Genomic DNA, 27834 nt, shown 5'->3' with positions numbered 1-27834 from the left:
GTACCTAGATTATGCTACAACCTGTTGCTTCCAAATCATTTCCAATTTACATATCACCCATCAAGAATAAAACTATAATCATCACGGTAATTTTACTACTGCTAATACTGATTATTATTATTAATGTGTAGGGCTTTTGTGTTTGCTGTCCTTATTTCTTAATACAATCACACTACTACGCATTATGTCAAGAAAGCATGGATCTATACATCCACTTCCCCATACGTCTTCTCGGCGTAGTGCTTAATTGAGCACATGGATATATGTTAACATAGCGTATCAGGACACAATTATACCTGACGTTTCGATTCCGTAAAGTTGCCGCATTACTGATGATTTCCGAACTTGTGGTTGCATCTGTTTATTTACCGACGCCTACCTCAAGCTCTGTAGCGCTGAATGGTGGGATGGTTGGTGAATGACGAATTGGAAAAAAAATTTCCAAGGAAGCGGTCGTGGCCTATTCGAAGTACGGGCCTAGCACGACTGCTGTGCACACCGTGTCGCCATCCACCTTGCCACAGCCGTGACATTGTACTTTCCCGGCATTAAGGCCGAGATTCGAACCAAGCACCTGCTGGACACAAATCAGAATCGAAGTGCTAAATATCCCAAATCAAATAAAAGCGTATTTTAATGTTTGCAGTAGTTTCCTGTAATTTGAGCCCCGCTGAATGAACTATTCATATCCACTGTAGCTTGACACGGGAACACGTCGCTGTGTGATTACCGTGCGTTGCCAACAGCTCACACGTGACCACGGTTCAACTTCTTTGTTTCACAATCGCGCCATCAGCGTCTAAAGTACCCAGCGTTATTGTTTCGCACTTCGTTTCCCAACTCTCCTCGTCCTGTTTCGTCTTACTATTCCGCCTAATCATAACGCTCATCCCAAACTGCGGCCCGCAAACCCCTTGCGGATGCGACGTAATGCTAACCTCAGGTTAACAGCTCATATGATATGCGCGGTGCTGTACTTGATTTAGAAGATCTGTCAAGAGCTAATCGCTGTAACGTCTTTACCCGGCGCCGGAGGGAGGTGGCAGGTCCCGCCGCCGCCGCGTACTTGTCACTAACAACTCTCACTTAGGCCACTGAGAGTCAGGGGTTCGTCTCGGTGCAGGAGCTGACGCTGAAGCCCGAGATTAAACAGACACGCTTCACACGTTGATAATATTATTAATCAAGTTTATTGAAGAAAGAAATGAAACAGAAAGATAGAAAAGTTACATTCAGNCAGACAGCAAGGTGATATCATAAGCCTCCTAACAAAATTTAGTGGGGATAGGCAGACAGCAAGGTGATATCATAAGCTTCCTAACAAGATTTAGTGGGGATACAGGGACAGACAGCAAGGTGATATCATAAGCCTCCTAACAAAATTTAGTGGGGATACAGAGACAGACAGCAAGGTAATCTCATAAGCCTCCATCTGTTTTCAAAACAAGGAAGTAGGCGAAGAAACCTAATCTAATTCTTTTCTGTGGGCATGTCAGGGATCCCCACACCAGTAGCGCCTGTAAACATACTAAGGCTTCCGTGAAGCGTATTGCCAGGCAGTCGCTTTCCTGTTGCCTGAGCTTATCATTGATAAGCCGTACTCGTACTAAGTTACTAACTACCGTACTTTCCTTTCGGGAAGAACGTGGAAAGGTGGCAGGGGAGAACGGGTCCGGCCAAGTGAATATGGAGAGAAAATCGCCTAACGAGACAGTGGGTCAGCACCCCCTGTTGCTTTGGAAGAGAAAATTATTTGCAAGGAACGTGGGAAGATCAGCCAGATCACGAGGTCATCTATAAGAATACATATAGATACTGGACCATAGGACTTTCCAGCGAACTCAACAGAGCTGGCGTCTGCCACCCCCTCACCTGAGGATGGAAACACACCAAGTTTCCGAAGCGTTTGCTGTTCTCCGAAATACTGTACGATGGACGAAGTCCAAAACCCCAGTAATTCCGAGCGTAATACGCCATCGTCAGAACCACTTAGAACCCAGTACTAACATCAACATCGCATGAAATGGGGTCTACGGTTCTTTATATGGAACCGGCACAAACCAATTTGAACCCCCCCCCCCGGTCAGTGTCTAGTGCAGACTGCCAATGCCAAATCGCAAGGAAATCCACTCAGTAGCTGTGAGAGTGAAACAGGCGAGTGCATGAACACACGTGCAATGTTTCAGGCTTATTCATGGGAGACTAAAAAAAATACGAAGTAATTTTCGTCGGCTTGACTCTCATGCCAAACCTCGTGAAGATCCATCAACTGCCTCTAAACACATCAAGATAATACCACAAGCCTATCTTATTTTATAATGAAAGTAGGTCCAGGAAATACTCTGCAAAAAATAGACAGCATTGAACAAGTTCAAAATTGCGAAACATATATAACTAACTAACGAACTGATTCCATGGAGTTGCGTCCTTCTTGAGAAACCACATCAGTTACTCAGTTCCCCAAGAACTCCCCAACGTTTCATGGAACCCGAAATTTCATTACCGTGTACACAGGAACCCGCTAACTGTCCTTATCCTGAGCCAGATGAATCCAGTCCATACCACCCAAACCTATTTCTCTAAGATTCATTTTAATATTTTCCTGTCACCTACATCTAGGTCTCCCTAATGGTCTCTATCCTTCTGGCTTTCCCACCAAAATCATAGTCCTCTCCTCCCCATGCTTGCTACATGCTCTGCTCATCTCACCCTCCTTGACTTGATCATTCAAATTATGTTTTGAAAGAAGAAAATTTATGTACCTCCTCATTCTGAAGTTTATTCCAGCCTCCTATCATTACATCTCCCTTTGGTTCAAATATTCTCTTCAGCACCCTCTTCTTCGGGACTGTCAGTTTATTTTCTTCCCCCATTGTCAGAGACCAAGTTTCACACCCATAAAAATCTAAGGGAAAATTATAGTTTTGTATATTTTAATTTTCAAGTCTCTAGGCAGCTGACAAAAACACAAAATTCCTAAATTGATTGGTAGCTAGCATTGCACATGTATAATCTGCGCCTAACTTCCTCCTGAATCGAATTCTGATTTGTTACTGTAATTTCCAAACATTTTAACTTTGCCCATTACCAAAGGATGTCATGGGTATGTTATGATTTCCCCGTGCGTTCTGGCGACAAGACATCAACATGTAGGTGTACATAGTTTTCTCTGCGTCTATTTCCAGACCGACCTCCTTACTAGCATCAACTAGAGCTTCTACTTATTTATTTATGGTACTTATGTTATCTACCAGTAGATTTACATCATCAGCATAGACCAGCAACTGATGTGTCCCATTTAATTTCAGCCCCACCTGGCTTTCCTGGACATTCCTAAAGGCATATTCTAAAGCAAAGTTGAACAGCAATGACAATATAACATTTCCTTCTTGTAAACCATTCTGAATATGAAACGTATCAGACAAATATTTATCTATATTGACTCTTCTGTAGGTTTCATTTAAACATATTTTTAATAAGCCTAAATACTTTCACGACTACCCCAAAATCAATTGGAAGCTGAATAATAGGCTTTTTTTAAGTTTGTACGAAAGATTCATAAGCAAAATAATTAAGTACTCACCCAAACTGAATAGAAACTTTCGTCAGAAGCGGGAAAACCATTTGCAAATGCCACCACATATCACTGCCATCATATTCTAAAGATGGCAGCACATGTAACGCCTTGCTTGGCGCGATATCTGTTAGAAGGAACGAGAACTATGTGGTCTGCTTCATGTTGTCAGGGTTGTCAGGGTTATGAGCGTTATGAGAGGTTAGGATGTATGGGTAGATGGGAAGTAAGAAGTCTAAATTAAGCATTATAGAATGTGCAGTCTATTCTGAAGTCTGTGCTCGAATTATTTTGGAAATAGAAATTATAAATAAAAGCAGTTATATATGGATTTGTTTAATTTTACGAACTGGCAGTGACAAGGTAAAAAAACAATACCAACCAGAACTGAAGTGTTCTCTTTCACCAGTGTATGAATGGAATGAAAGCCCTATGGGGGGGGGGGAACCCAAAATAACTGCACTTCACAAGGGAGAGGACAATAAAACATCCCAAGAAATTTCAGTTGTAGTCCATAGTATTGTGTAGGAGTCTGATGTCAGCATAAAACAAAGATTGTAACATGTCTTTTCATCCTTGAGATGGGGTAAGATTGCATCACTTGGTTCTCTGATGCAAATCATTCTGTTGTACCTTACTAGATACCACTCACTTACTCATGGAGCTGAGCCCTTCTTGAGAAGCTGCCACTTGTGCAGCTAGTCAAGAACTTCCCAGCATTTTATGGAACCCAAAGGTTAATCACCATGTTCACAAGAGCCCTCCACTGGTCCCTGTCCTGAGCCAAATCAATCCACTCAATACCATCCCATCCTATCTAAGATCAATTTTAATATTCTCCACCCACCAACATCTTGGTCTTCAGGGTGGTCTTTTTCCTTCTGGCTTTCCCACCAATATCCTATATGCATCCCTCATCTCCCCCATTCATGCTACATGGCCTGCCCAACTAATCCTCCTTGACTTAATCATTCTAATTATACTTGGAGAAGAGTACAAGTTATGAAGCTCCTCATTATGCAGTTTTACAGATTATAGCCACATATTATTTCATGTGAATTCATATAACTGACCACAACAAAATAATAAGGAAGAAGAGAGCAGAAATGAATTTCCTTCAAGCACTTGTAGTATATGAAATAATAAATTACAAATGTAATAAAACTGCAGAAAAACTGGAACTAATGCATATCAATAACGATATGTAGCTCCATGAATGCAATATGATATGTAGCTCTGTAAGTAAAAGTATCCTTGTAACAGGCCATGAAGACCCATAAGGTTGTGAGATGTTGCAGTTCCCACATTTTCTAGACAACTGGCTCATAGATGGTGGCAAGGTCGTCAGCCTTATGCGCCAGCCGCCCTTTACCCCCAACAATATTCCAAGAATACTCCTGGTGCTCATTTTTGTCAGAGGCTGAGTCGACCCCAGGGCCATAGTGCGGCTGGAAGGATTAGATCAATTGAAAAAAAAATCCAAATGCAGCTCTGCAGGAAGAAATAAATTATGTGCACTGTTTCTTTGTGTAGTTTATTCTGATTTGGGAAGCATTAAAGAAGACAAGGAATGTTCCCAAACCGAGAACTACAGTATACCATGATTAATAAGGACATGAAAACAAAGAGGGAAGTCCAGGTGGGTCTAAAAACAGTTGAGACATTTCAGAAGTATCTTACATTTCATGTAATTCACCACTTAACAGCATCATGTTTCAATGATAAAAAATATGCATCCAAATCACAGTATCACATAACTTACCAATATATATAATACATAATATGTCATTCCTTGGAAACAAATATTGCTCTAAGTACAAATACATTAATTAACTCAAAAGTCTTCCATTGTCTGTTCCACCTCAAAGGCAACACGTCTCCAGCCCGCACACATTCATCACACGGTCCGAACTTTATGCTTTGTGGAACTCAAAATATCGTCAGCTGTCTGAAAAGAGACAACCTTATTTCACATTTTTCAGAGGGCATAAGAATTGCACCCCTCTGGTGAGGGAAATGCACAACAAACAACATACCAGTAATTAATCATCTTCTGTACTGTGTTTGAGCAAACTGAATGGAACTTGCTGGGAATCACACCCATAGCACAGAGATGAAAAACAATGTGCAGTATACAGGAGTGAAGAAAATTTCTGAAGTCAAAATAATCTTTCATCAGAATGTAATGTACAACACAGGTATACAATACAGAGAAATAAGCATAACAAGGAAAACAGATGATTACAGGGCAGTGGTCAGCAGTGCACTTCGTGTAACAATAAATGATTCAGTGCTCTGTCTATTTATTGTATTTACGGGTTTTATTGCAGACAAACAGAAATCTTTTTCCCTTTCAATGTCATTAACCAGCAAATGGATCCTTTTAACAGAAGTGAGGTGTTTTCATGATAAAGGAATCAAATTTGCAGATATTATTTATATTATCTAGAGAGAGGATGGGGTGGTATGGACTGGATTGATCTGGCAGAGGATAGGGACCAGTGATGGACTCACGTGGACATGGTAATGAACCATCAGGCTCCATGAAATGTTGGGAAATTCTTGAGCAGCTGAGTGACTGGTGGCTTCGCAAGGACTTGATGCCATTAACTTAGTTATATGAGCTCGATATTCATATTCTAATAATGAACCTGGCTCATGGCCACACTGAAAGATTGAGGAGATAATGCATGAGCCTGACTCAACTGATTCACATTGTCTTCCAGCCACTTAAATAGCTTCCCAAGGCCAAGAAGTTTGACTTCTATGAAAATAATTGGGTTGAAGGGTAAGGTAAGGTAAAGTTATCCATGGGCTTAAACACTATGCCATGAAGATGTATGGGAATGCAGAGGTACAACTCCACTATTTTAGCCTTGGTGGAAGATGGAGGTGGGTGGTCAGATTCACACTCTGGCCACAGCACTCAGACTTGTATTCCGAAGGTATAAGATAAAGGTAAATTTGTCCTAGATGTATGGCTCTATTATTCTTGGTCTTAGGCCGCACAACAGCTCAAGCGGTTAGTCGCTGGCTTTCCACCGCGGCGGCCCGGGTTCGATCCCGGGTCTGGTCAAGTGGGATTTGTGGTGGACAAAGTGGCGCTGGGACAGGTTTTCTCAGAGTACTTCGGTTTCCCCTGCCACTCTTCATTCCACCAACTGCTCCACAATCACAATCACCTACCATCTGGGGCTGGTACAATAGGCCAGAAGTGGCCGCAGTACAAGGGACAGTCCCATCCCGCTAGCATTACATGCATTACATTACATTCTTGGCCTTGGCACTACCTGGAGGTTATCAGCTCAATTCTTAGAAAGGAAACTAGTTATCCTGACCAGGGTTTTCATGGATTTCCTTAATCCATAAAGACGAATCCCAAACTAGCACCTCAATTGGGTTATGGCTCCCTCCTATCAAATCCCTTCCAGTGATCCATTATCTCATGATTTTATACTCCACTGTAACTGCTGATAACATCATAAAATAGCCCATAAATAGGAAAAATGGTGAATTATTATTATATAAATTTATAATTAACTGAAGAAATGTCATTACTGTTACCACTGATGTGCTCGGCAATGTCCTGAATAGTCTAATATACTCTCACTGTACTTAACCCTTTCCTGTCCTGTGACAGAAGCCTTCTAACATTTTCATTTTCTCATGCGGGTCCACTGCAAGAATTCTGATACAACTTATGAATTTATCACCGCATTCTGATTGTGTATTAAATGTTATATATCTTTGGTTTTTACAGTGCTTGACATCTCTTCTAGTAGCTCATACGTAGGAAAAAAGATGGCACAGTTTTATATTTTCTTATATCAGTCTTTCTGTTTCTAATTTTCATGCAAAATATTTATATATGCATGAGTGAGCTTGGAAATAAAAACGATGCAAAAGGATAAGACCACGATACAATACGGCATAGATTCCTTTTCACTGGAAGAAACATTTCAACACGGGTCTAGAATCAGTCAACCACGGGACTTCACATAACAATTGGCATCCTACAAAAAAGGCTCTTGGACTGGAGTGTGGTGTAGCGGTCTGGGTTTTCATTTTGGTTATAAGATATTCTTTAGAGAAGATAACGGGTTAAAAAATACTCGAACAAAATTAACTATAGAGGAAATTTCATTGACAGTTAACATTTATTCAGCTGTTCAAGAAATTTCCTGTTGGACCTTCTTCTGAGCCAGTTAAAACCACCTCACGGTCTCGTAACCAGTTTTTGCTATAATATTTACTTACTTACTTACTTACGGAGCTGAGCCCTTCTTGAGGAGCGGCCAAATCTGCAGCTACTCAAGAATTTCCCAGCAATTTATGGATTCTGAAGGTTAATTTTGCTACATACATTATAATATTATGTCTGACAGAATATATATATACTTCTGTTGACTGGAATATGATGACAGAATAGATCTTGCACTCATATGATGTATGTACAATAGGATGGATTGGCCCGCATATTTCCAGTTACCACTCACACATGTGAAAAGTATTTTGCTGGTTACATTATATACTGGGACACAAATAATGCCACTTTAAAATTAGTAGTATACTGCACAATATTTCACATAAGTCACAAGATTTTCACAGCAGTGACTATTCTTGTCTTCTGGAGTATGATACCATACAGTCTTGTCAGTGGAGGGTGACATTCTGCAAGAACACGCTGCCCTCCATCTTCAGAGTTGAAGTGTGTACGTTCAAGAAATGCCTCAGGTTGCAAGGAACTTGGTCATGAAACCTAAGGGATGGGTAAGGAGGTGGAATCTGATCCAGGGAAATAGGAGAAACTACAAGCAAAAATTACAGGGGCCCTCATAGGGCCATTTAACTGCCCATCTTTCCCTCTTTCCCACTTGGTCTCTTTTCTTTACCCCCACCTTGAAACATAAGTAAGAGATGCATTTTCTGAAACTACACACTATTACTGTGAAGATGGAGGCAGCATGTTCCTCTGAAACATTAGTCACCATTTAGAAGATACATGATATCATAACCAAAGAGATGCGAATCCAGATTTTTATATGCATATGTTATATATTCAAAATTTGAATTGTACAGTACAAAAGGAAGTGATGACATAATTATTCACAACCATTGCATATGAGTGTCGTAGTACCAATGTTACTGGAAATCTTGCTAAATTTCATCAGCATTTACATGGAACAGAAATGCAACAGGCAAGTACTGTAACTACAGTAGCCCTACATCCACACACCCCTCACTGAATTACAAAATGAAAGAGCATGGCACAAAAACAAAAGCTGTGTTCACCAACACCATTCATCGAGAGGTCCACATGGTAAGCTCCAGAGCTATCTGCAGGCACGGCCAGTGCAAGCCTAAATGTCGTTCCAGATGACAAGAAATTCTGCTGTGACCACTATTAAAAATACAATATACTTCCTCAAAACATCATCACTAATAACACAGAATTTCCAGACACTGTAACAAAAATAGTCCCTGGTGTCACATTTCTTTAATCTGTTTTATTATAAATCCAGCACAACTTTATTTACATTAATAATATGTTCTGATAATGAGCATGAAGTGAACAAAAGATCAGAAGTTAACTTTCCTGTGTTGAAAAGATGATAAGAAGGTGTGCAACCCATAACATCATGCCAATCCAGGTGGCCACTTGGTTCACCTGTACTGTTATGCTGGCCCTGTCTGCAGATATGTCATGCAGAGTGCTACTTGTCCGCTGCCACCAACCCTGCAGCAGGGGCAGCAAGCAGCCCTATACCACTGTGCATGGTTTGTATTTATAAGTGAAGTGCAAAAGTGGATTAAAGAAAGCTTCAATGGCAAAAAAATGAAAGTAGAGGAAGATCAGTATCTGATATTCCCATGGAACAGAAACAAATTTACTAACAAAGGAAAAGAAACCCAACAGTAGGTAAATTACAAATTTTAGCAACCACTCTAACATCTTAAATATCTCAGTGTGGGTGCGCGTGCGCGCGCACACACACACACACACACACACACACACACCAGGGCCTTTTCTTTACTGAGAGAGAATGAAATAAAATGACACCAGAGCTCACAATAACAGGAAAGAGTGCATCATTCACAACTGCAAACAGAAATATAGAATGACAAACTTTCTTCACAATTTCACTATCCCTCTTGTGATGTAAAACAATATGGTTCCCGAAAGGAACCATCCCTTCTCAAATCTCTCCTGTTACAAAATCCTGGTGCATCCCCTGAAAAGGACCATTTCCTGCTCAACACCGGCTCAGACTGAGTTACGGCTCCTTAATCCTTTCCGCGGACCTCATTGACAACCTTCACTGACAACTACTTCTATAACTACACACTTCAACATAAAGATGGAAGCAGCCTGTTCCCCTTAATTGTCAGTGTCTGCTTACAACACTACATGGTGTCGCAAAACCCACAAGCCCACACTCTGGAGACATATAAACAATCTTAACACACTGTAAACATAACACACATTGGGGTGCACCACCATGTGGTCCTGTAGGTGGCACATATCAATGCTTACTGTCTGCTTCTTGCTGGTTGCTCATTTCGCTTGCTCTTCAACCTGAAGATGGAGAAAGCGTGTTCCTCTGAAACGTGCATGAACATCTACCAACTACATGACATCACATCCGAGAAGAGGGTATTCTTTTTATGACCAACAAACTTTAAAATACTATAATTATACACACACACACACACATACCAGTCTTTCTTTTTCTATCAAATCTGCTTCACTTCAACAACAAACTTAGTAACAATACATAAATATAATAATAATCTAATGCTGGTAGTCACTTATGACAATAAGGAAAATAAACACGAGTTCTGAAAGTGATATTCCTCAAGTTCTTGCATGGAACCGCATTCCAGCCCATTTGCAAATCACATTAATCACCTTTAAGCTGGTGGATTGTACTAACATCTCATGCCAACTCATATACAAACACCACTAATACTGCTAGCACAACCCACTACTGGACACCATCTTGAGCCAGTTAAATGCCGTTCATATCATCATAACCTATTTCTATAATTTCCAGCTGAATATTATCCTTACATTTCATTCTCAGTCTTCAAAATGGATGTGTTATATGATACCCCCCCCCCCAATATAATTTTATATGAATCATTTCCTTCCCTCACATGAGTCATAAAGTCAGCCCCTTCTATGTCCTCTTAACAATATAACAAAGTTAAAAAGCTTGATAAAACAGTCAGTATTGAGTTTTCATACTAGTATTCTAAGGTACACAGTACTTCATAAACTGGATCTATTTCTGTCTTCATGTGAAAGGATGTGGGTAGTTGGACCAGTCACAAGACCAATGACTGCCAAGTGACTGAGACAAGCTCCTTGGAATGGACTCAATTGACAATGTGCCTCCATGCCCTTTCACTTGAGGACAGAATGAGAGCCAGTGTCTCAAATGTTGTGTTCTCTGGAGTACGAGATGATGGAGGAGTTCAGAATCTTGCTAATCCTCGGTGTAACACACCTTCACCAAATTTACTTGATAAAACAGGATTGACTTTCAAAGATCTCGAGATAGTATTCACATTTTCTCCAAGTTCCTTGAGTATAAGATACAACGTTTACAAGACTTTCTTGAAGTTGTCATATCTGCAATTTAAAATTCTGCCCTGCTCTGAAATTATATGTTGTACTTTTGATGTACAACTTCTATTAGATAATGTATTTAGAAGCCTGAAATTGGCTTCAAGACAACTGTTACATAAATACAGCCATGGCTCTATCATAAAGAAAATTCATGTGAAGAATGCCTAAATATATGTTGAGACGTTCAAGAAACTACGATTCCAGTCACCTCAAAGTATTTGTCTCTCCAGGGTTTTTTAAAGAGTTCGGAAAAGCTAACGAATACTGAAAAGGAATGTTCCTGGGAAAATAAGGACATTCAAAGCAGGAAAACTGCAAATGCCCATAGAAATACTGACAAATTAATAACAAAAACATCACTCACAGCAGCAGACTTCCTTGGTAATATTATGCTTTAAGATATTTAAAACTTCTAAAACTGAATAAATAAAATTATAACAAAGACATTTAATTTATCTTTATGTTAAAAACTTCTTTTTCTGTCACTGTTTTTGTGTTGTTCCTCTATTTTCTTGCCCAAAATGCAAAAGACTCACAAGTCTGTGTCTATTTAACATCTTTTGAAATCTAGTGTTCATATTATCTATGACCTGAGTTATCTCTATGCATCTGAATGAAATAATTCATTGTTCTGAAGCAATAAACATGATGACGAACCACCATTTTTAATTTTCTAAAAACAGATTATTCTTAGTCCAATATCACCAAATTCATGGGTTGAATCTGAGTGTACCTCACATTTAGCGATGAAGCAATAGTGTTAAGTACACAATATACATTTTCACTTCTTATATAGCAACATGACATATCATTGGCAAGAGATGGACAAACAGCACACCCAAAAAGTTTTCTCTCCAGAGCCCTAAAACAGAAATCATGATTGTATTAGCAATGTATATTTCTTTTAATTTCTCTGGGCATGCCTACATGTCATTCTGAAATGACCTACTGTTCACATGTTCAATACGTACCCATTAATGTCTTTTAACAGAGGTCCAGTTACTGGATAGATATCTGTAAGGATGGAAGCACGTGCCCAATTATTTCATAAGCACAGTTACACTAAACCCATTTGTCTGTAAGGAAATTGTCTACGGCCTTATTTCTATGTTGTGCTGTTTAAAGTATAAAAACAAATTATATAAATGCACAGACTTACACTGCTTTCATCTGTTAATCATATTAAACACTAGCAATAAATAAATGTTATTAAGGAATATAATTTGGCTTAAACAAATTAAAATGATACAGACTGCTATTTATCTTTTACTCCTTTTCAGAGGTATCACCACTAACAGATTTCTAGTCATTTTCGGCATTGTAATTTACAGACTGACACAAAATCTGAACCTCAGCGTTTGGTTACTGACATATTTTATTACAGACTTTTGTTTCTTATGACAGTGATTGATCAGAAGGCTGCCAAGGATGAAAACACTTTAGGGAAGCAAATGTAGGTGGGAGGATAATATTAAACTAGATCTTAGAGAAACAGTTTGTCATTGATCATTCTAATAATATTTCACAAGCAGTCAAAATTATAAAGCTTGTCTTAACGAACTTTCTCCGTCTTCCTGCTGCATCCTCACTCTTAGATCCAAATATCCCCATCAGCATTCTGTTCTAAGACACCCTCAGTTGATGTTTATGTGTTGCTTATTTATCAGGAGTGTCATTACTGAGACTACATAGTGCTGACATCGGTCCACATTTATCCGTTTGACCAAGAAACGGCAATATTATAGTTCTGTGTATTTTAATCTTCACATTCTAGAGAGGATAAGGGAAAACAGAATTATAACTGAATACTAGGAAGCCACCTCCATATTTAATCAACAGACTTATCATGGCCGACCCATAGCTTAGGCGGTTAGTTGCTGGTTTCCCAACATGGTGGCCCGGGTCTAGCCATGTGGGATTTGTGGTGGACAAGTGGAGCTGGGGCAGGTTTGCTCCAAGTACTTCGGTTTCTCCTGCCAATCTTCATTCCACCAGTTGCTCCACAATCACCATTGTCTATCATATGGAGCTAGTACAATAGGCCAAATAGTGGCCGCAGTACAAGGGACTTAGTGCTACCCCACAAAGAATTACACACAAAAAAAAAAAAAGACTTATTACTGCCATTCCCAAATACACTTTGCCACAATTTCAAAGGACGTATTAGCTTATGCATATACATTATGGTCTCTTCGTGAAGACAAGGAATTAATACATATTTAGTATATTTTTTTCTTCAATGAATGCATCCTGTTGTGTATCATATATTATTTGCTACTGAAAACCATCACAACACAACATCAGTAACACTTGTAAACAGCTCTGGAAGATACCTTTTCTACATGTTTTGGCCTTCCATAAGGCCATCATCAGGCAAATACATTAAACCTTTCGTTATTGAATTGCAGGTAGTAATTTATTCCTCTATGAAATTGGACATTTACACAAAGGAGTCACCCGTCAAATTATATCAAATATTAAGCAATAACATACAACATAACAACAGCCCTCCGAACACCATATCAGCTATTCTGTATATAACATGTCCGTATAAGTATTACATGTATTACGATTGCAAATACCAACTTCCAAGTACCATCGCATATACAATTTTTAACTATACTTTTGAATATGTAACTGATCAACTAAGATTTTAACCTTTATTGTAATTTATATCTGTATTCACTCATATCATTTGATACCATTGTGTATACTTGGAAGTTTAGTACTGTGACTTATATTTAACATGCAATTCAATAACGAAAATTTAATGAATTTGTCTGATGATGGCCTTATGGAAGGCCGAAACATGCGCAAAGGTATCTTCTAGAGTTGCGTACAAGTGTTATTGATGTTGTGTTGTGACTGGTTTCAATATTAAATAATATTCAGTTTTCTCTGTACTTCTACTGTACTGTACTTCTAGACTAACCTCATTACTAGCATGTGACAGATCTTCTGTGACTTTACGCAGACATTTATAACAAATAGCTAAATTTTTACTGCCCATTTCTCTCTTCTACCAATCAATGGGTAACTGACTGACAGATCTGACCCTCAGAAAACTTAATGACACTTTTCTAAGAAAGATAACCTCTCCATTGATCCATCTCTATGTACACTAACTCATGACTTCACAGAATATGCACACTATCAACTATGGCAAATTGTTTTTGACAATTAATTGCAACATGGCAGCCAACCCTACAACTCCTAACACACAGCCACATGTTCTGTGCAGTGTCAAATGCAGGAACCCTTGCAATAAACAATTCCCACCTGTAGACACTTTCCACAGATGATCATCACACCAATCCATTTTCTTATAAAAAATCACCATTTCATTCAATATACACACTATCACAAATGGAAATTTCTTTTTACCAAAGGTCAAAACTGTGATGCTGCATGATGACAAATCCCATGCCTACTTCCATGCCTCTCCATTAAGAAAATCCCAGCTACCCATAGGCTTCTATACAGATAGAGACAGACTCAAAGTTTTAGAAAAGACCTCAATATGAAGCCCTCCACTTAAATCACAAATGCCATATACTTTCCTTCAAATGCTATAGTCTATATAGTAGAGCTTCCAGAAACGATAAACTAACAACTATTCAAGTTAGTGATATATTGTGTACAATTTCCACTATCACAGATTCTGACTACATCATGTTTTACAGATAACTCAGATACTCGAATCATCAAAACTGTTGTCACACTGGTATTTCATTATCATATAAAAAAGTTTCACATAAAATTTGTTGTTACATTTATAATCTACAACCATACAAAAATTGGAATGTCATTTCATTCGTTTATTGACTGTCATTATCAGACAGAAGTTTTACACAGACCCTGGGAAGCAATCTTTTCTTACAACAGACTACAAAGAAATGTTACCTCAACAAAAGTTGCATAATTTTTTGAAATATATAATCACACACAATTTTGGGACACTAAATTAAGCAGTGCTAGTGCCCCTCACATATTACACTGCCAATGTGTTAGTATTAACAGATGGCAGATAACTAAAAGTACAAAGTTTTAATGGCCTCTACTGGCAAGAATTTCATGTCAAATTTGATGAAAATCCATTATTAGTTTAAAAATTATTAGGGTTCAGGAGAGACATGCACATGATAATTATAACATTTATCTGCTTTTCCTTATATAATAAGTAGATAAGGCCAAAAAAAGGTATCTTCAAAATCTCAAGGACTTGAGAACAAGGACACTTAATCATGCAACTTCATTCGACGGTCATCCTGTATTTATGTACGAAGTTAACGTACTCATTCTAATACCACCCGTGGGCATATTAATGTTGTGTCAAGCGGAGATTCTTAACAAATACTTTCATACACTCAGAGAACAGAATCCTGGCACTCAGAAACGATAGGAACAATATNGGCTTTGTATAGTTTTCAACCAAGTTCCCACATTGGGCATACAAGCACAAAACATCAAAAAGACTTAACTGCAAGCAATTCTACTCAGTTCCTGAAAAGTTATTACCCTTACAAGAATATAATAACAAATGAAGTCAGTGAGAGTGACTGAAAAGAATATCTTCCATTTGCAAACCACACGGTGAAGTGACAGAAAGAACTGCAGTGAGGAAGGAATGACTGGTGACAGGAACTAAGAATGGACTTCGCAATGAGCACAGAGATTTACATGGAAGTGAATGCAGTGACCCACCAGACACAGCTTACTTGCAAGCCCACCATCTCACCGAGACTGATCTCCTGTGGCCACCAACCTTGCTCAACTTGAGTCTGTCGTACTCCTGCGCTTTGTTGTATAACAGCACGCCCACTATCACCGTACATGTTCCAAGCCCGCTCAGCAGTGTCACAGGATTTCCAAACAGCAACACTGATAACCAGATCAGGAATGCTCTTTTTGCTGTGTTGGCAACACTGCAACCAGTAATGAATGCACATACCACCAATAATGGCTGTGAAATATAAAACATATCAACACCAAGACGCTGACAAATAACCTGTATTTATGGTATTACAATCTGAAGCTTCAATACTTACTTACTCATGGAGCTGAGCCCTACTGGAGGAGCTGCCAATGCTGCAGCTACTCAAGAATTTCCCGGCATTTTATGAAACCTGAAGGTTCATTACCATGTTCTCCAGACCCCTCTAATGGTCCCTAACCTGAGCCAGATCAATCCAATCCATACCATCCTATCCTCTCTCGCTCTAAGATCCATTTTAATATTGTCCACCCACCTATGCCTTGGTCTTCCCAGTGGGCTCTTTCCTTCTGGCTTTCCCACCAATATCCTATCAATACTACATCCATAAAAGGCCACTATTGGACAAGCTCATTAATCAGTTGAATTCTCCTTCTTGGTCTTCAAAACTGTTATTTTTCAGCAAGTTTAATGCTACAATTCTACATGCATATCCTCTTCTTCTCACTCAACCCAGATTGTGAGACCAGCATACCTGCTTTTGTATAAAAACTGTAAGACTATGTCACCAAGTTCATCACATCACTTCTTTCTCACTTTCTGCTTAATCCAAAAATGTCCAAAAGCATTTGTTTCCATGACACTTGCATATCATGTTCTTCCCTCAAGATAAAAGATCATACCAGAGCCATAAAAAATGTGAAAATCATTTCTAAATTTATTTTACAATGCTGTCAGTATCTACACAATGCAGTGTCAAATTGACAAATGACTGATAATGAAGAAACTGGAAGGAAGCGGCCATAGAATAATCGGGTACTACCATGCAAATTTGCCTGGAGCGACTGAGGAAAACACACAGAAGCCAATTTGGATAGCTGGTGTCCTGGCCCGGACTTAAACTGAGAGCCATCCAAATATAAATCCAGACTGTTACCCCTACACGATCCTGCTTGTCTTTGTGTTATGTACACATATATACATACAGTCATGTGTTAGCTGACTAGCCATGCGGTTTGGATTTGTAATTGTATTAACTGAACATGTATAACTTGTAACTACAATTAACTCTAATAGTTTCAAGGATCTACACACTCTACAGCTCACTACAGCATGCACTGAGTATTCTCAGTGGGCCGCGTCTTCACTGGTTGTCACGCGGTAACGCTCCTAATGCCATAAATTACTCAGCTCCACGTTCCACAGCTCCAGTCCTCACTGGCTGGCATCTATATCACAAGTTAATTGGCATTACCTGGTTACAGTCTTCTAACAAGGACTATTCCTCATGCCCTTACATCTCAAGGACTGCACTTCTTAGCCACTGACACCAGGATCTACTGCTCTGCCAATGGCCTCCTAGCCAGGGCACAACACCTCCTCCTTTCTCAGATTCCCAAAATCTCAAATTAAATCTCATTATATAGCCATGGTGCAGACCCCACACAAAACACCATGCATAACTGTTGCTGTGATCATGTGACAGTTACTGACTACTGTGTAGCAACGGATGCTCGCTCAACAGCACCGCCATGTGTTTACTGTGTCATAACCTAGCAACAGACATCTCTTCAGATTAAAATATTACAGCTTTTAGTGGACATGCCACAATACACACATACATCTGTACATATTCTGTTTTAAACTCAAATATACATCCATATTTCAAGTCAAAATAATTTGACAAATTTATTCAACTCTGAATTTCACTGCAAATCCTCACTTTTATTTACCATTCTTAACACTTTGAATGCTGAATTAAGAAGCAGGTATCAAGACTCCTGTGCAAGGTTAAGAAAGACAATTTTAGTTATTTCAAACAGCATGCAAAGCATGACAGTGACACACAAGCATTCCATCTCTCGTCTTAACTGGTATCATGATAAAGAGTTTAAAGAAGTAACATCGCTGAAGGTGTGTCTAGCAAGCGAGAAGCATTAAAAAGACATTAATGGAAGGCAGCAAGATTTTCTCCTGAGCATCTGTTTACTAACTACATGATGCATGATCTTACAGGGAATGTCATATAGTCAAATCATTCCACAACCACAGGGTCAACATCATCTTCATGAAAGCCTGCCATTGGCAGTATTAATCAATTAATATCTCTGAACTTTACTTCTCTAAGATCCATTTTAATACTGTTCTACCTGTCTTTGTTCCCAGGTAGTCTCATCCCATGAGATTTTTCAACCTAAATTTTAACTAATTTGATGCAACAGTATCCTTACCTATGAGTAACAGGACTAATGTAATCCATAAGCACATAGGCAGTGATGCTTTGGAAGTGGAAAAATATGCCATTCAACACGAAAGCTAAGAACAGTGCAGAGTCAGTAGTCTTCTCGACTCCCCTGATGTCCACTAGGAACAATGATGCTGGTATCTGCACAACCACGGATGCAATACTAGTGTAAAACTGCAACTCTGCAGGCCTGTAAACATAAGATATTTAACACAGTTCAATCCCAGAAATATGGAATCTCAAAATCTATCAAAAATGTTGGTAATGTTACTTTCATGCTTAATCTTCAATCTCCAAATGGGCTCCTACAAGAGTCTTCCAACTGTGCATTAAACACTTTCTTGTCTCTCCACACATGCCCAGTCAGTACTGGGTTCCCGGATTAAATTATTCTAAAAGTTCAGTATTTTTTAAACACATTCTAAATGTTGTTCTCTCAAAACATGATTTTAAAGTCTGCAATGTCATCTTCAGTAGAATGGTTAAACTGTTAGAACACAGCATTAACTGATATGATAAAGTAAAACGATGATGCAAACAGACCCAAACAACTGTGATGAACTGTTACCCTACTGCTTCCATGATTGGAAAGCTCAATAAGACAACAACACAAGCTGAGTATAAATAGCTGACAGATTTTTAACAGTACAAAATGGTTCAGTATAAATTTCTGATGTGGTTTCAGGAATAAAATATTCAGAGCACTAACTTGTGGCATATGACATCCAATAGTCAGGCAGAATTGAGATTAACTCCTATTTGACCACAAGTTAGCCCTTCCGTAGTCACCATTGTGAAAACCTTGATTCCAATATAATCAAAATATTCGGTTCATGAATACTTAACAGATGGCTTTCAAAACTATTCCAGGTTTGCAAAAATGTCATCTGCTGCAACTTCTAAAACCCAGAATCTTTACAAAAGAACATAAAAAAAGAAACGATCACTGGACGGAGAGAAAAACAGTTTCTCTTCCAGAGCAGTCTTAGCTGCTGGAACACTGATGCTACTATGGTTCTTGAGACAAAGACCCTTCTTAAAGGTTGGCACAAACTTTCAAGTTGCATAAACTTACGTATATTTGAATTTATCTCCACTGATGAGCATCTTGGAATACACGTTTTGTAAGCTGAAACAACAGAAATAACTCCTGTTAGTTCAAGAAGGGTTTGTCTGGGTGGTGTATACAAGTGGTCAATAAATCCAACATCCAATCCATACCCCATCTATAGTCACACATACCACTCTGTCAGATTCGTTGCCATGGCTGCCACAAATCCCCGTGTATCAAAACTCAACTCATTGGCAGAGCACAAGGCAAGTCCACTCATCACAGGTATCAGTGACAGGTTTACATACAGGCCTGTCGCTTCACCTGAAGAAAAGGCAGAGAGAGACATGACATGACAAAACATAAAAATGACAATCAGCATGTATCCTGAAGATGATGGTAACTGTACTGTTGAAATCCGGACAGATGAATACTCGTCTATTTTATTTATCTGCAGTTTACTTAATGACACCATCAGTAGCTTAAACTATACAGCATCAAATAATAGCATGCAAAGGGCATGGAAAGAAACAGATGTGTTCTAATCTGAGGTCCTATCCCACGATTACCCTGCAGGAGCAGAGAAAAACAATGAATCTCTCAGGCAGAGGAGCCGGATTCTGGGCTGAGATGAATATTTCTATTGTGGCATATGTGACTGACATATTGCCAGGCTACATCTCTGTAAACATGATACATGCACGCAACAGTAGAGCCAGCTGGCACAGGAGCGGTGATGTCACAGAGCAACACTGGGTGGGGGTCAGATGATATGTGTTTACTGTTGGTTGATGTCTGACCCTCGGCTATATAAGTGAGTGACGGAGTTCTGAGTTCATCGGAGAAGAAAGAAATAGTAGCAGCAGAAGCACGCAAGTGAGCGAATTGGAACTAGTGAATACTAGTGGAAATAGACTGATAAGATTAATGTGGAGACCTCAAAAGGTTTCAGCAGTTGAGAGTACAAGGACGAGAATGGAGCATGAATAGTGAAGATTGAGTACAGAGTGACTGAAGACGAGAAGTCTTCACAGTGATTTGAAGTGACAGTGTCTGTGTTGAGATCTGTTGCTAGGAAACGACTAGTGGAAACAGAATCCTAGTGTGTCTGCAACAGTGGACTGGAAAGTGTAAATGAGAGATAGTGCTGAATTTAAATGTGATTATGAGAGATTGTAACCGAAGTGCTAGTAAATCAAATCATACAAACTAGAACTCGTGCTCATTTCATCAAAGTCACTTAACTTAAAATAGTCACTCATATCAAGAGGAATGTTCAGATTTAAACCTGTTAACGTCAGTATGAGTCAGGTACACACATCGAGAGTTGTCCACGATCATGGAGGACCTCATTACGAAATTTTTTTTTATTCAGTACACAATAAAGAAACACTTTTCTAACAAGTTAACAGACTCTTGGGCCACCCTATATATTCAGGCTGCAGTGAATCACTGAAGTGCTGCTAACATGTATTATAACCAACCACGAGCTTACCTAAGATACACCTAGAAATGAGGACAGTGAAAAGAGGGGCTGAACTCTTGATGGTTTCTGTGAAGCTCACGGCCACATAGTTCAGGGCCACCAAGCCCAGGATCACAGTTGCAAACCTGATGACATAAAATAAAAACTGGCAGCAAACATAAAGACATTTCAATCCTTGAGAAGCAAAATTAATCTGCACTGAACAATCTATTATGCCTAACGAATTGTTGCTTACATTCCCTACAGAACGGACAATACTTTGTAAGATGAGGCACTGACTAAATAATTAACATTAATATTACCGCATCTTCATCACGAGCCTCCAAAACAGTTTATTATATATACACAAAATATAAAGAATGCTCCAATTTGTCCGTGGTAACACAACAAAATCACAAAATCCAATGACTGACGCGACGATGTAAAGCATCACTCGAAGAATTTTATCCTTGTTTTATACCATAACTTTTGTTTTTTATAGTCTAATTTATTGTATTTTTAGGCCAAGTATTTTAATATAATTAATATTATTGTATCCAATTTTACTAGTACTGCAGTTCAGTGGCATATATATGTTGGCCATGTATTTGCCTGATGATGGCTATTAATAGCTGAAACATGTAGCAGAACCAAACTTGGCACTGACCTTAATATAGTTGTGTTGTGACGGTTTTAATAAAGAAAGTGCAGCATAATTTTATGTTTTACAATATATGTGATGTATAAAATAAAGTTATCCTTATGATCAATCAAGCACTATGCCATGAACACAGGAGCAGAAGAGAACATACAGGTCCCTGCTTTCCTAACATACACACTAGACACAGATGGGCAGCCAGCTTCAACTCTCACTGCTTTATCCACAATGGTAAAGAAACTCTACCCCATGAATAGGCTTGGATGTGGTGGGGAAAAGAAAATTCCCTTGCTGCCACCAGGAGTTTAATGAATTCTTTGTTGTCGAACTTGTAGCCTAGTCACTATACTGAGTTATCAAGGTTCCAACATGTGAGGCACTAACAGATGTAAAACTCTGTATATAACACAACATTTCTACATAGGTCTTATGTATTTCAATATACATAAAAAAGAGAATATGCAGAGTTAACAGTTCTTAGGATATTTAAAGATCCAGCATCATTTCATACCCACAAAAACTGCACAGCACTGACTGTAGTGTCAAGAGCTTGAAGAATGGTATGTAGTTTAGGATCTGGAAGGTAGTTTCTTGGCCTGTCTTCTAAAGGTATTACTTCTGGATGGAGGGAGGGGGGAGGCAGTAGCTCAGTTGAATGTGAGGCTAAATTAATATCAGTACACACTGCTCCAAATTGTCAGCTGCTGTAAATGTATGTGAAACTGTATTATCAAGATTTGCCATATGTGCCCACTGTGTTGTTACAGATAACAATTCAGCCCCACAGTAATTGCTACAGAACACATTTTCAGCTTTATTAAAACAAATCAGTAATGATTAGTAAAATTACATGTAAGCAAAAAATAAACACAAAACTTGTTGAAAATTCCTAATGAATAAAACACAATTTTGGACAATATTTTTCTCCATAAAGAACTTAGAGTGGGATATTACAAGTTTTTCTGTGCACTGGAGGGGCTATTTTGGGTTACTACAGTTTTGAATTAAGGTGACTGTATAAGACAAGTCACCACAAATACTTGAAAAATCTCTTATCTTTAAGCTCTGCTGGTTACAAACATCAATTAGTGTAGGGAAAACAATTAGAACACAATCATCTTATAAAAAAGCACTTTGATAAACTAAGAAAGGACCATGAAAGGTCAAGCTACACTAGAAAACTACAGGCTAGTGGAACTTGATTCATAAAGTGAACACACAAATATTTAATACAAACTCTGACTCATATTTTGTATACCTGGTGCATCCCACCAGCATCATATGTCGATAGAAACCAGGAGGACGCATCAACCTCTGTGTGGGCTTATACATTCCACAAGGGAAATACATTTGGACGAAACCACAGACTGTTGTCATCAACATCTGACTTGTACCTAAAAATCATAAAATTTATAAGTTCCGACTGATTCTTCATAGCTAAGTGGACAATATTACGAGCAGATCAGAGCTATCAACATAAACACACAAACATACACAGAACCGCAAAGCAACACACAGAATACTGGGACTAAACAGTGCAAGAGCAGCAGAAACAGCACCAGCAACCCTGTGCAATAGCCAATTATTCATTCATTTTATATAACATTCATAATTGCTACACCAGTAACACTTGAAAACATGTCACATCATTAAATACATCATTCTTGAAATTGTTTTGCCCAAATGCGTAAAGGATTAGAATTTGTCAACAGTAAACTCTTGACTTGGTTAAATCTACAATTAAAATATAACACACTATAAGAACCAGATAAATAATTAAATTAGACACAATACATAACTCAAAATGCAAGCTGATTTAAGAAAATGCCTATCATACTAGTTTTGTTAACCTTATGAGTTTATCGAGAGAATTTTAAGAGTATTACAGTAAATCAGAAGTCCTACATATGACCATGTAAATCACCGATCACATTGAGATACTACAAGCAACTATTTGATATTTCAATCGCTGAATTGAGGTTTTACTATGCTTACTACTGTCCCTCTAAAAGAAACTCATACAATGTAGAAAACTGATGATCTAGTAAACATACTTTTCGCTTATGTTTAAGTCTTTGCATCCATCTCATTTTCTTAATTCAAAAGGCAGTCTATTATACAATTTAATACCCATTTTGATAACATTTTTCTTAAATAACAAGCAAGAAGAAAGTAAAACATCAGTAATACCACGTATTTTATAACTAGGCATAATTCTGTAATATTTATAATGTGTATATATTAACAGTCTTGAAGTGCATACAATCCCATCTACCACTTCAACACTACACATTTCGGAAGTATGCTGCCATCTTCAGGTGTACTGATCCATCAACCATTTCACTGCTTGAATTTATATGTCCATTTACAAATAATATTAAATTTGTATATGTCCTTATATAATAATAATGTTTATGTATTTAAAACTTGTTAAAACCTATTATCTCATACGTCATATTTTTAAATTCGTGTGTATTATTGATCATCCACATGGGGGTCGTTCTTCTTATGTTTCTAATGTTGTGTGTATATTATGTCTTATGATGTGTTCTACTCTTGTGGCTGCTTGCGTTGTATCGTTGGATCCAACAAAGAACCTGAAGATGGCAGCATCCTGCCAAAACATGTAGTGTAGAAGGGGTAGATGGCATCATATGCACTTGAAGACTGTTAATATATACACACTATGAATATGAATCAGTGCAACAGGATGCTAAAATACAACATCTTTAATATTTGACAAAACAGTGACATATTTATAATTTTAAAGCATATTTAAGGCACTTCTTTTTAATGTATGCCTTATGAAGAAGACCCATATAGATTGCAATATGTAAAGACAGTAAAATAAATTACCTCCCATATGTTACACTGAATGGTACTCTTATTATCATTATAAACAAACACAGACAACACCAAATTAAAAATGGGGCAGCATTCATTAATTACACTTTCCCTCTTACCACAGGTTAATTAGAAGGTCAGATGTGATTTAAATTATTACAGTTCAGTTACATAAACTGTTAGGAACATGGACCAAGTTTGCTCTCTCCACCTTATGTACAAGGGCAACTTGTTTATTCAGTTTCAATGTATTTCGAGGGAAGTTAGAATGTGCATACCAGTGGTCCCTGCTATTTCACCCAAAATGAGTGGAAGTGTCTGAAGCCGTATAGAACATACCTAAAATTGTTGGATCTCCTTTCATGTATGACAAAATGTACTTGTTCAAGAATAAAGTACACCCACTGAAGAAATACCACAGAACTAAGAAGAAGATGGCCCGAACATTGAAAAGTCCTTCTTTGGAACCTACGGATGAACTATCATCACCATCACTTCGCCTTGCAGTTGGAACTGCAAGCAATTTGTTCCTCTCATCAATATAAGTATGGCAGTTCTTGTCACTGTCAAGACAGTGTAAGTCCTGAGATTCAGTCTGATCACTCAGATGTGAAATGAGAGTGTTATCCATGGCTAAATGAGCTTTATGCTCTGGTCTTAGGAACAGACCACACACATTAAGTAACTGTGCTTATCTACACATTGTGCTACATGACCCACTTAAAGGAACACCCACCATTTATCAGAAGCAACACACATTTCTCAGCTGCTCACAGTATTTCATGTTTCTATTTTTTAGCACAAATTAGTAGTCAGAATGTGACATATTAACCCGCATAAGCCAAACAGGTTAAATGCTGATCTTTGTAAAACATACTGTTGACAAAGAACCAACTTTTGTATAATAAAATGTGTGGTTTCCTGTCACACGGCAAATAAACGCCCACCTAGGAAAACCACAACTAACAAACACAACATCTTACAACACGACACTATCCACCCATCCACCCTATCCACGCTATCCACAGTCACAAGTCGCAGCACTTGCCGTGGCATTAAGTAGAACTATAGAACTGCTTATGTGTATTTTTCTAATTTCCCTTCCCTGTCTTAGAATTGCCCTCCTCGTAAAATTTTCCTTTCATATCAACGTACTTACAGGCTAATACAATTGTAGTATCCTGCGTCTAAAACATCTTTGAGCATACGTCATACTTTCAGCAGGCAACCTCACGGAAGAGAAGTCCTGTTTATTCAATTTGGTTGTTACGATAATTTTGGTTCCTATAGTTTGTTGAAAATTTCTTCTTCTTCTTCTATGGCGCAACAGCCCGATTTCGGGACTTGGCCTCCCTTATCCAGCCCGTCCATTCCTCCTTATCCTGCGCTGCTCTCTTCCAGTTCCTTACACCCATTAACTTCATCGCGTCTTCTTCCACCGCATCAATCCATCTAGTTCTTGGTTTCCCAGCACGTCTCCTACCACCTACTGTACTATCTAATATTTTCTTTGGGATACGCTGATTATTCATTCTCTGTATACATGCGCAGCCCATTGCAATCTTTTAAGCTTTATCGTCACCGAGATCTCTGGCTCCTTATATAATTTATATAACTCCTATTATATCTTATTCTCCATATCCCATTCTCTTTTATTGGTCCATAAATTCGTCCTAGGATTTTCCTCTCGAATGAATTTATGACAGATTTCTTTCTTGCTTAGCTTTCTTGTATTATCCCCATACTTACCACCTCCATACCTAATTTCATTCACAAGGGTCAAACGGTTCATTAGTCACCATCAAGCCAAGAACACTATTGCGCCAATGCCATTCTCTTACCTTCCAATTATCTTTTAACAAAATTACACGTTTTTCAAGCATCTATGACCAAAAATCATGTACAGGTGCAAATAATCTCTATTATGTGAAGGCATGCTTCTACATGCAAAAGTGAATCGAGCATTCACCACAGGGGCTAACAGGAAAATTGTGAAATGTTCAGTATCCACTAATATGAACACACCACTAATCCCTATCATCAGCCAGATGGAATACCAGTTCCACATTTCCACCTTACTTCCTTGAAACTGACCCATCTATGTCTAGGTCTTCCCAGCGTTTTCTTTCCTTAAGGTTCCCTTACTGAAATTTTGTATCCACTTTTCTCTTCAAGTACACTACATACCATGCCTGTCTCATCCCTTCAGTTAATCTTACCTATAAGGTATGAAGCTCATCATGCAATTTTTTCCAACCTCCTACCATTTCCTCTCTCTTGGTTCCAAATATTCCCCTTGGCACCCTGTTCTCAAACACACTCATTCTGTTTTCGTGAGACACAAGGCTTTCACATATATCCAAAACAAGAAAAATTACACTTTCTCAGTCTTACAGCTTTTATACACAATTGATCGCCCCCAATGATGTTCCTCAATCTTGCCCCTTTATTTGTTAAATTTCAGTGATCCAAAGTCAGACTTAGTGTCAAAGATTTTCTTGAGTTCAGTGTTCACATTCAGGAGCATCAGAGATTTCAAAGTGATTCGACTACAAGGCTAAAACAGTAGACCATCTTCAAATGTGAGGATACAGGATACAAACTATGGAAGTAAAAAAATTCACATGGAATGGTATTGAAGCCAATTTTATAATTTATTTGACTGAATGTATCTTATCTACATCTAACTGACATCTACATATAAAGCATCTTCAAAATAATATATATTATAATCTTATTACTGTATGTAGCACTTTACACAGGAATCACAAGTAAATGTGTGATGTAACCACAAATATTTCAAATCCAAACATAAATCAATAGGCATATTTTATCCCTGTCATAATGAAAACCTTTAAAAAACAAAAAACCCGGCTGAGGAGAGAGGGTAAGTTCACAAATAAAATGCAAAAGAAGGTGCAGCAAGGAGAGGAACACACCTCCACCCTCTACCTCAGAACCGAGTTGTGGCAGGGAACAGCAATTAATTTCCTAGTCACAGATTCTCCCGTCAGATTGGTAACACTTATGACCTTGCATTTCACCAGTGTTCTTCCATTCATAAAGAATATACTGTACGCACTTTTCATCCTGTTGTAAATTTTACTTCTTTTTTTTTACTTAGGATAAACAGAAGAAAATTTTGGATATCAATGTCAGTATTTTTTTCTCTGAAGAATACCTTGGAAGATGAAACTGGTAGTGAATATCTTTAACAAAATACACAAAACTATGAGCAGAAATTTTAAAAATGGGTCGCAGGTATATCTGAAAATACGTGCAGGCATGATGGGGAAGATGTATATATTTAAAAACAGAGATGGTTGTTTGAACTAAACATGTTGGACAGAAGTAATAAACACTTTCAGGTGACAAAAAGTCTTCTATCAGAAGGCCAACATTAAAAGCTACAATTTCAATTTGGTATAGGT

General features: G+C 38.3%; 1 protein-coding gene across 7 annotated transcripts; it reads right to left on the bottom strand.

Annotated features, from left to right (window-relative positions):
• Positions 1-5199: 5199 nt before the first annotated feature.
• Positions 5200-25500, bottom strand: LOC111873574 (solute carrier family 35 member E2B). Of its 7 annotated transcripts, none has more exons than XM_033755123.1 (9): positions 24743-25500; positions 22818-22953; positions 20932-21047; positions 19628-19760; positions 19461-19514; positions 18372-18575; positions 15946-16132; positions 12179-12221; positions 5475-5522 (listed from the first exon to the last, which is right to left on the bottom strand). In XM_033755123.1, exons 1-8 carry the CDS (start codon positions 25032-25034, stop codon positions 12207-12209), a joined length of 1137 nt encoding a protein of 378 aa, XP_033611014.1. In that variant the 5' UTR covers positions 25035-25500; the 3' UTR covers positions 5475-5522; positions 12179-12206. The 7 variants fall into 7 exon arrangements, with proteins under 7 accessions (XP_023724163.1, XP_023724161.1, XP_023724162.1 ...); XM_023868397.2 differs by having other exon boundaries at positions 5476-5522; positions 15973-16132; positions 24743-25499; XM_033755122.1 differs by lacking the exon at positions 5475-5522 and adding an exon at positions 10486-12069.
• Between the last annotated feature and the right edge of the window lie 2334 nt (positions 25501-27834).

The sequence above is a fragment of the Cryptotermes secundus genome, unplaced genomic scaffold, assembly GCF_002891405.2.
Source record: "Cryptotermes secundus unplaced genomic scaffold, Csec_1.0 scaffold631, whole genome shotgun sequence".
Taxonomy (NCBI): domain Eukaryota; kingdom Metazoa; phylum Arthropoda; class Insecta; order Blattodea; family Kalotermitidae; genus Cryptotermes; species Cryptotermes secundus.
This window is presented reverse-complemented; position numbering and strand designations above follow the sequence as displayed.

Bases quoted from the DNA above. Each gene is read 5' to 3' on its own strand.
- LOC111873574 (XM_023868393.2), bottom strand. From the start codon at position 25,034: ATGGATAACACTCTCATTTCACATCTGAGTGATCAGACTGAATCTCAG. The intron at 19,761-20,931 runs GTAAGCTCGTGG...CCTTTTCTTCAG, and splicing joins CATTTCTAGGTGTATCTTAG to GTGAAGCGACAGGCCTGTAT. The intron at 18,576-19,460 runs GTAAGTTTATGC...TTATGTTTACAG, and splicing joins GGAGATAAATTCAAATATAC to GCCTGCAGAGTTGCAGTTTT.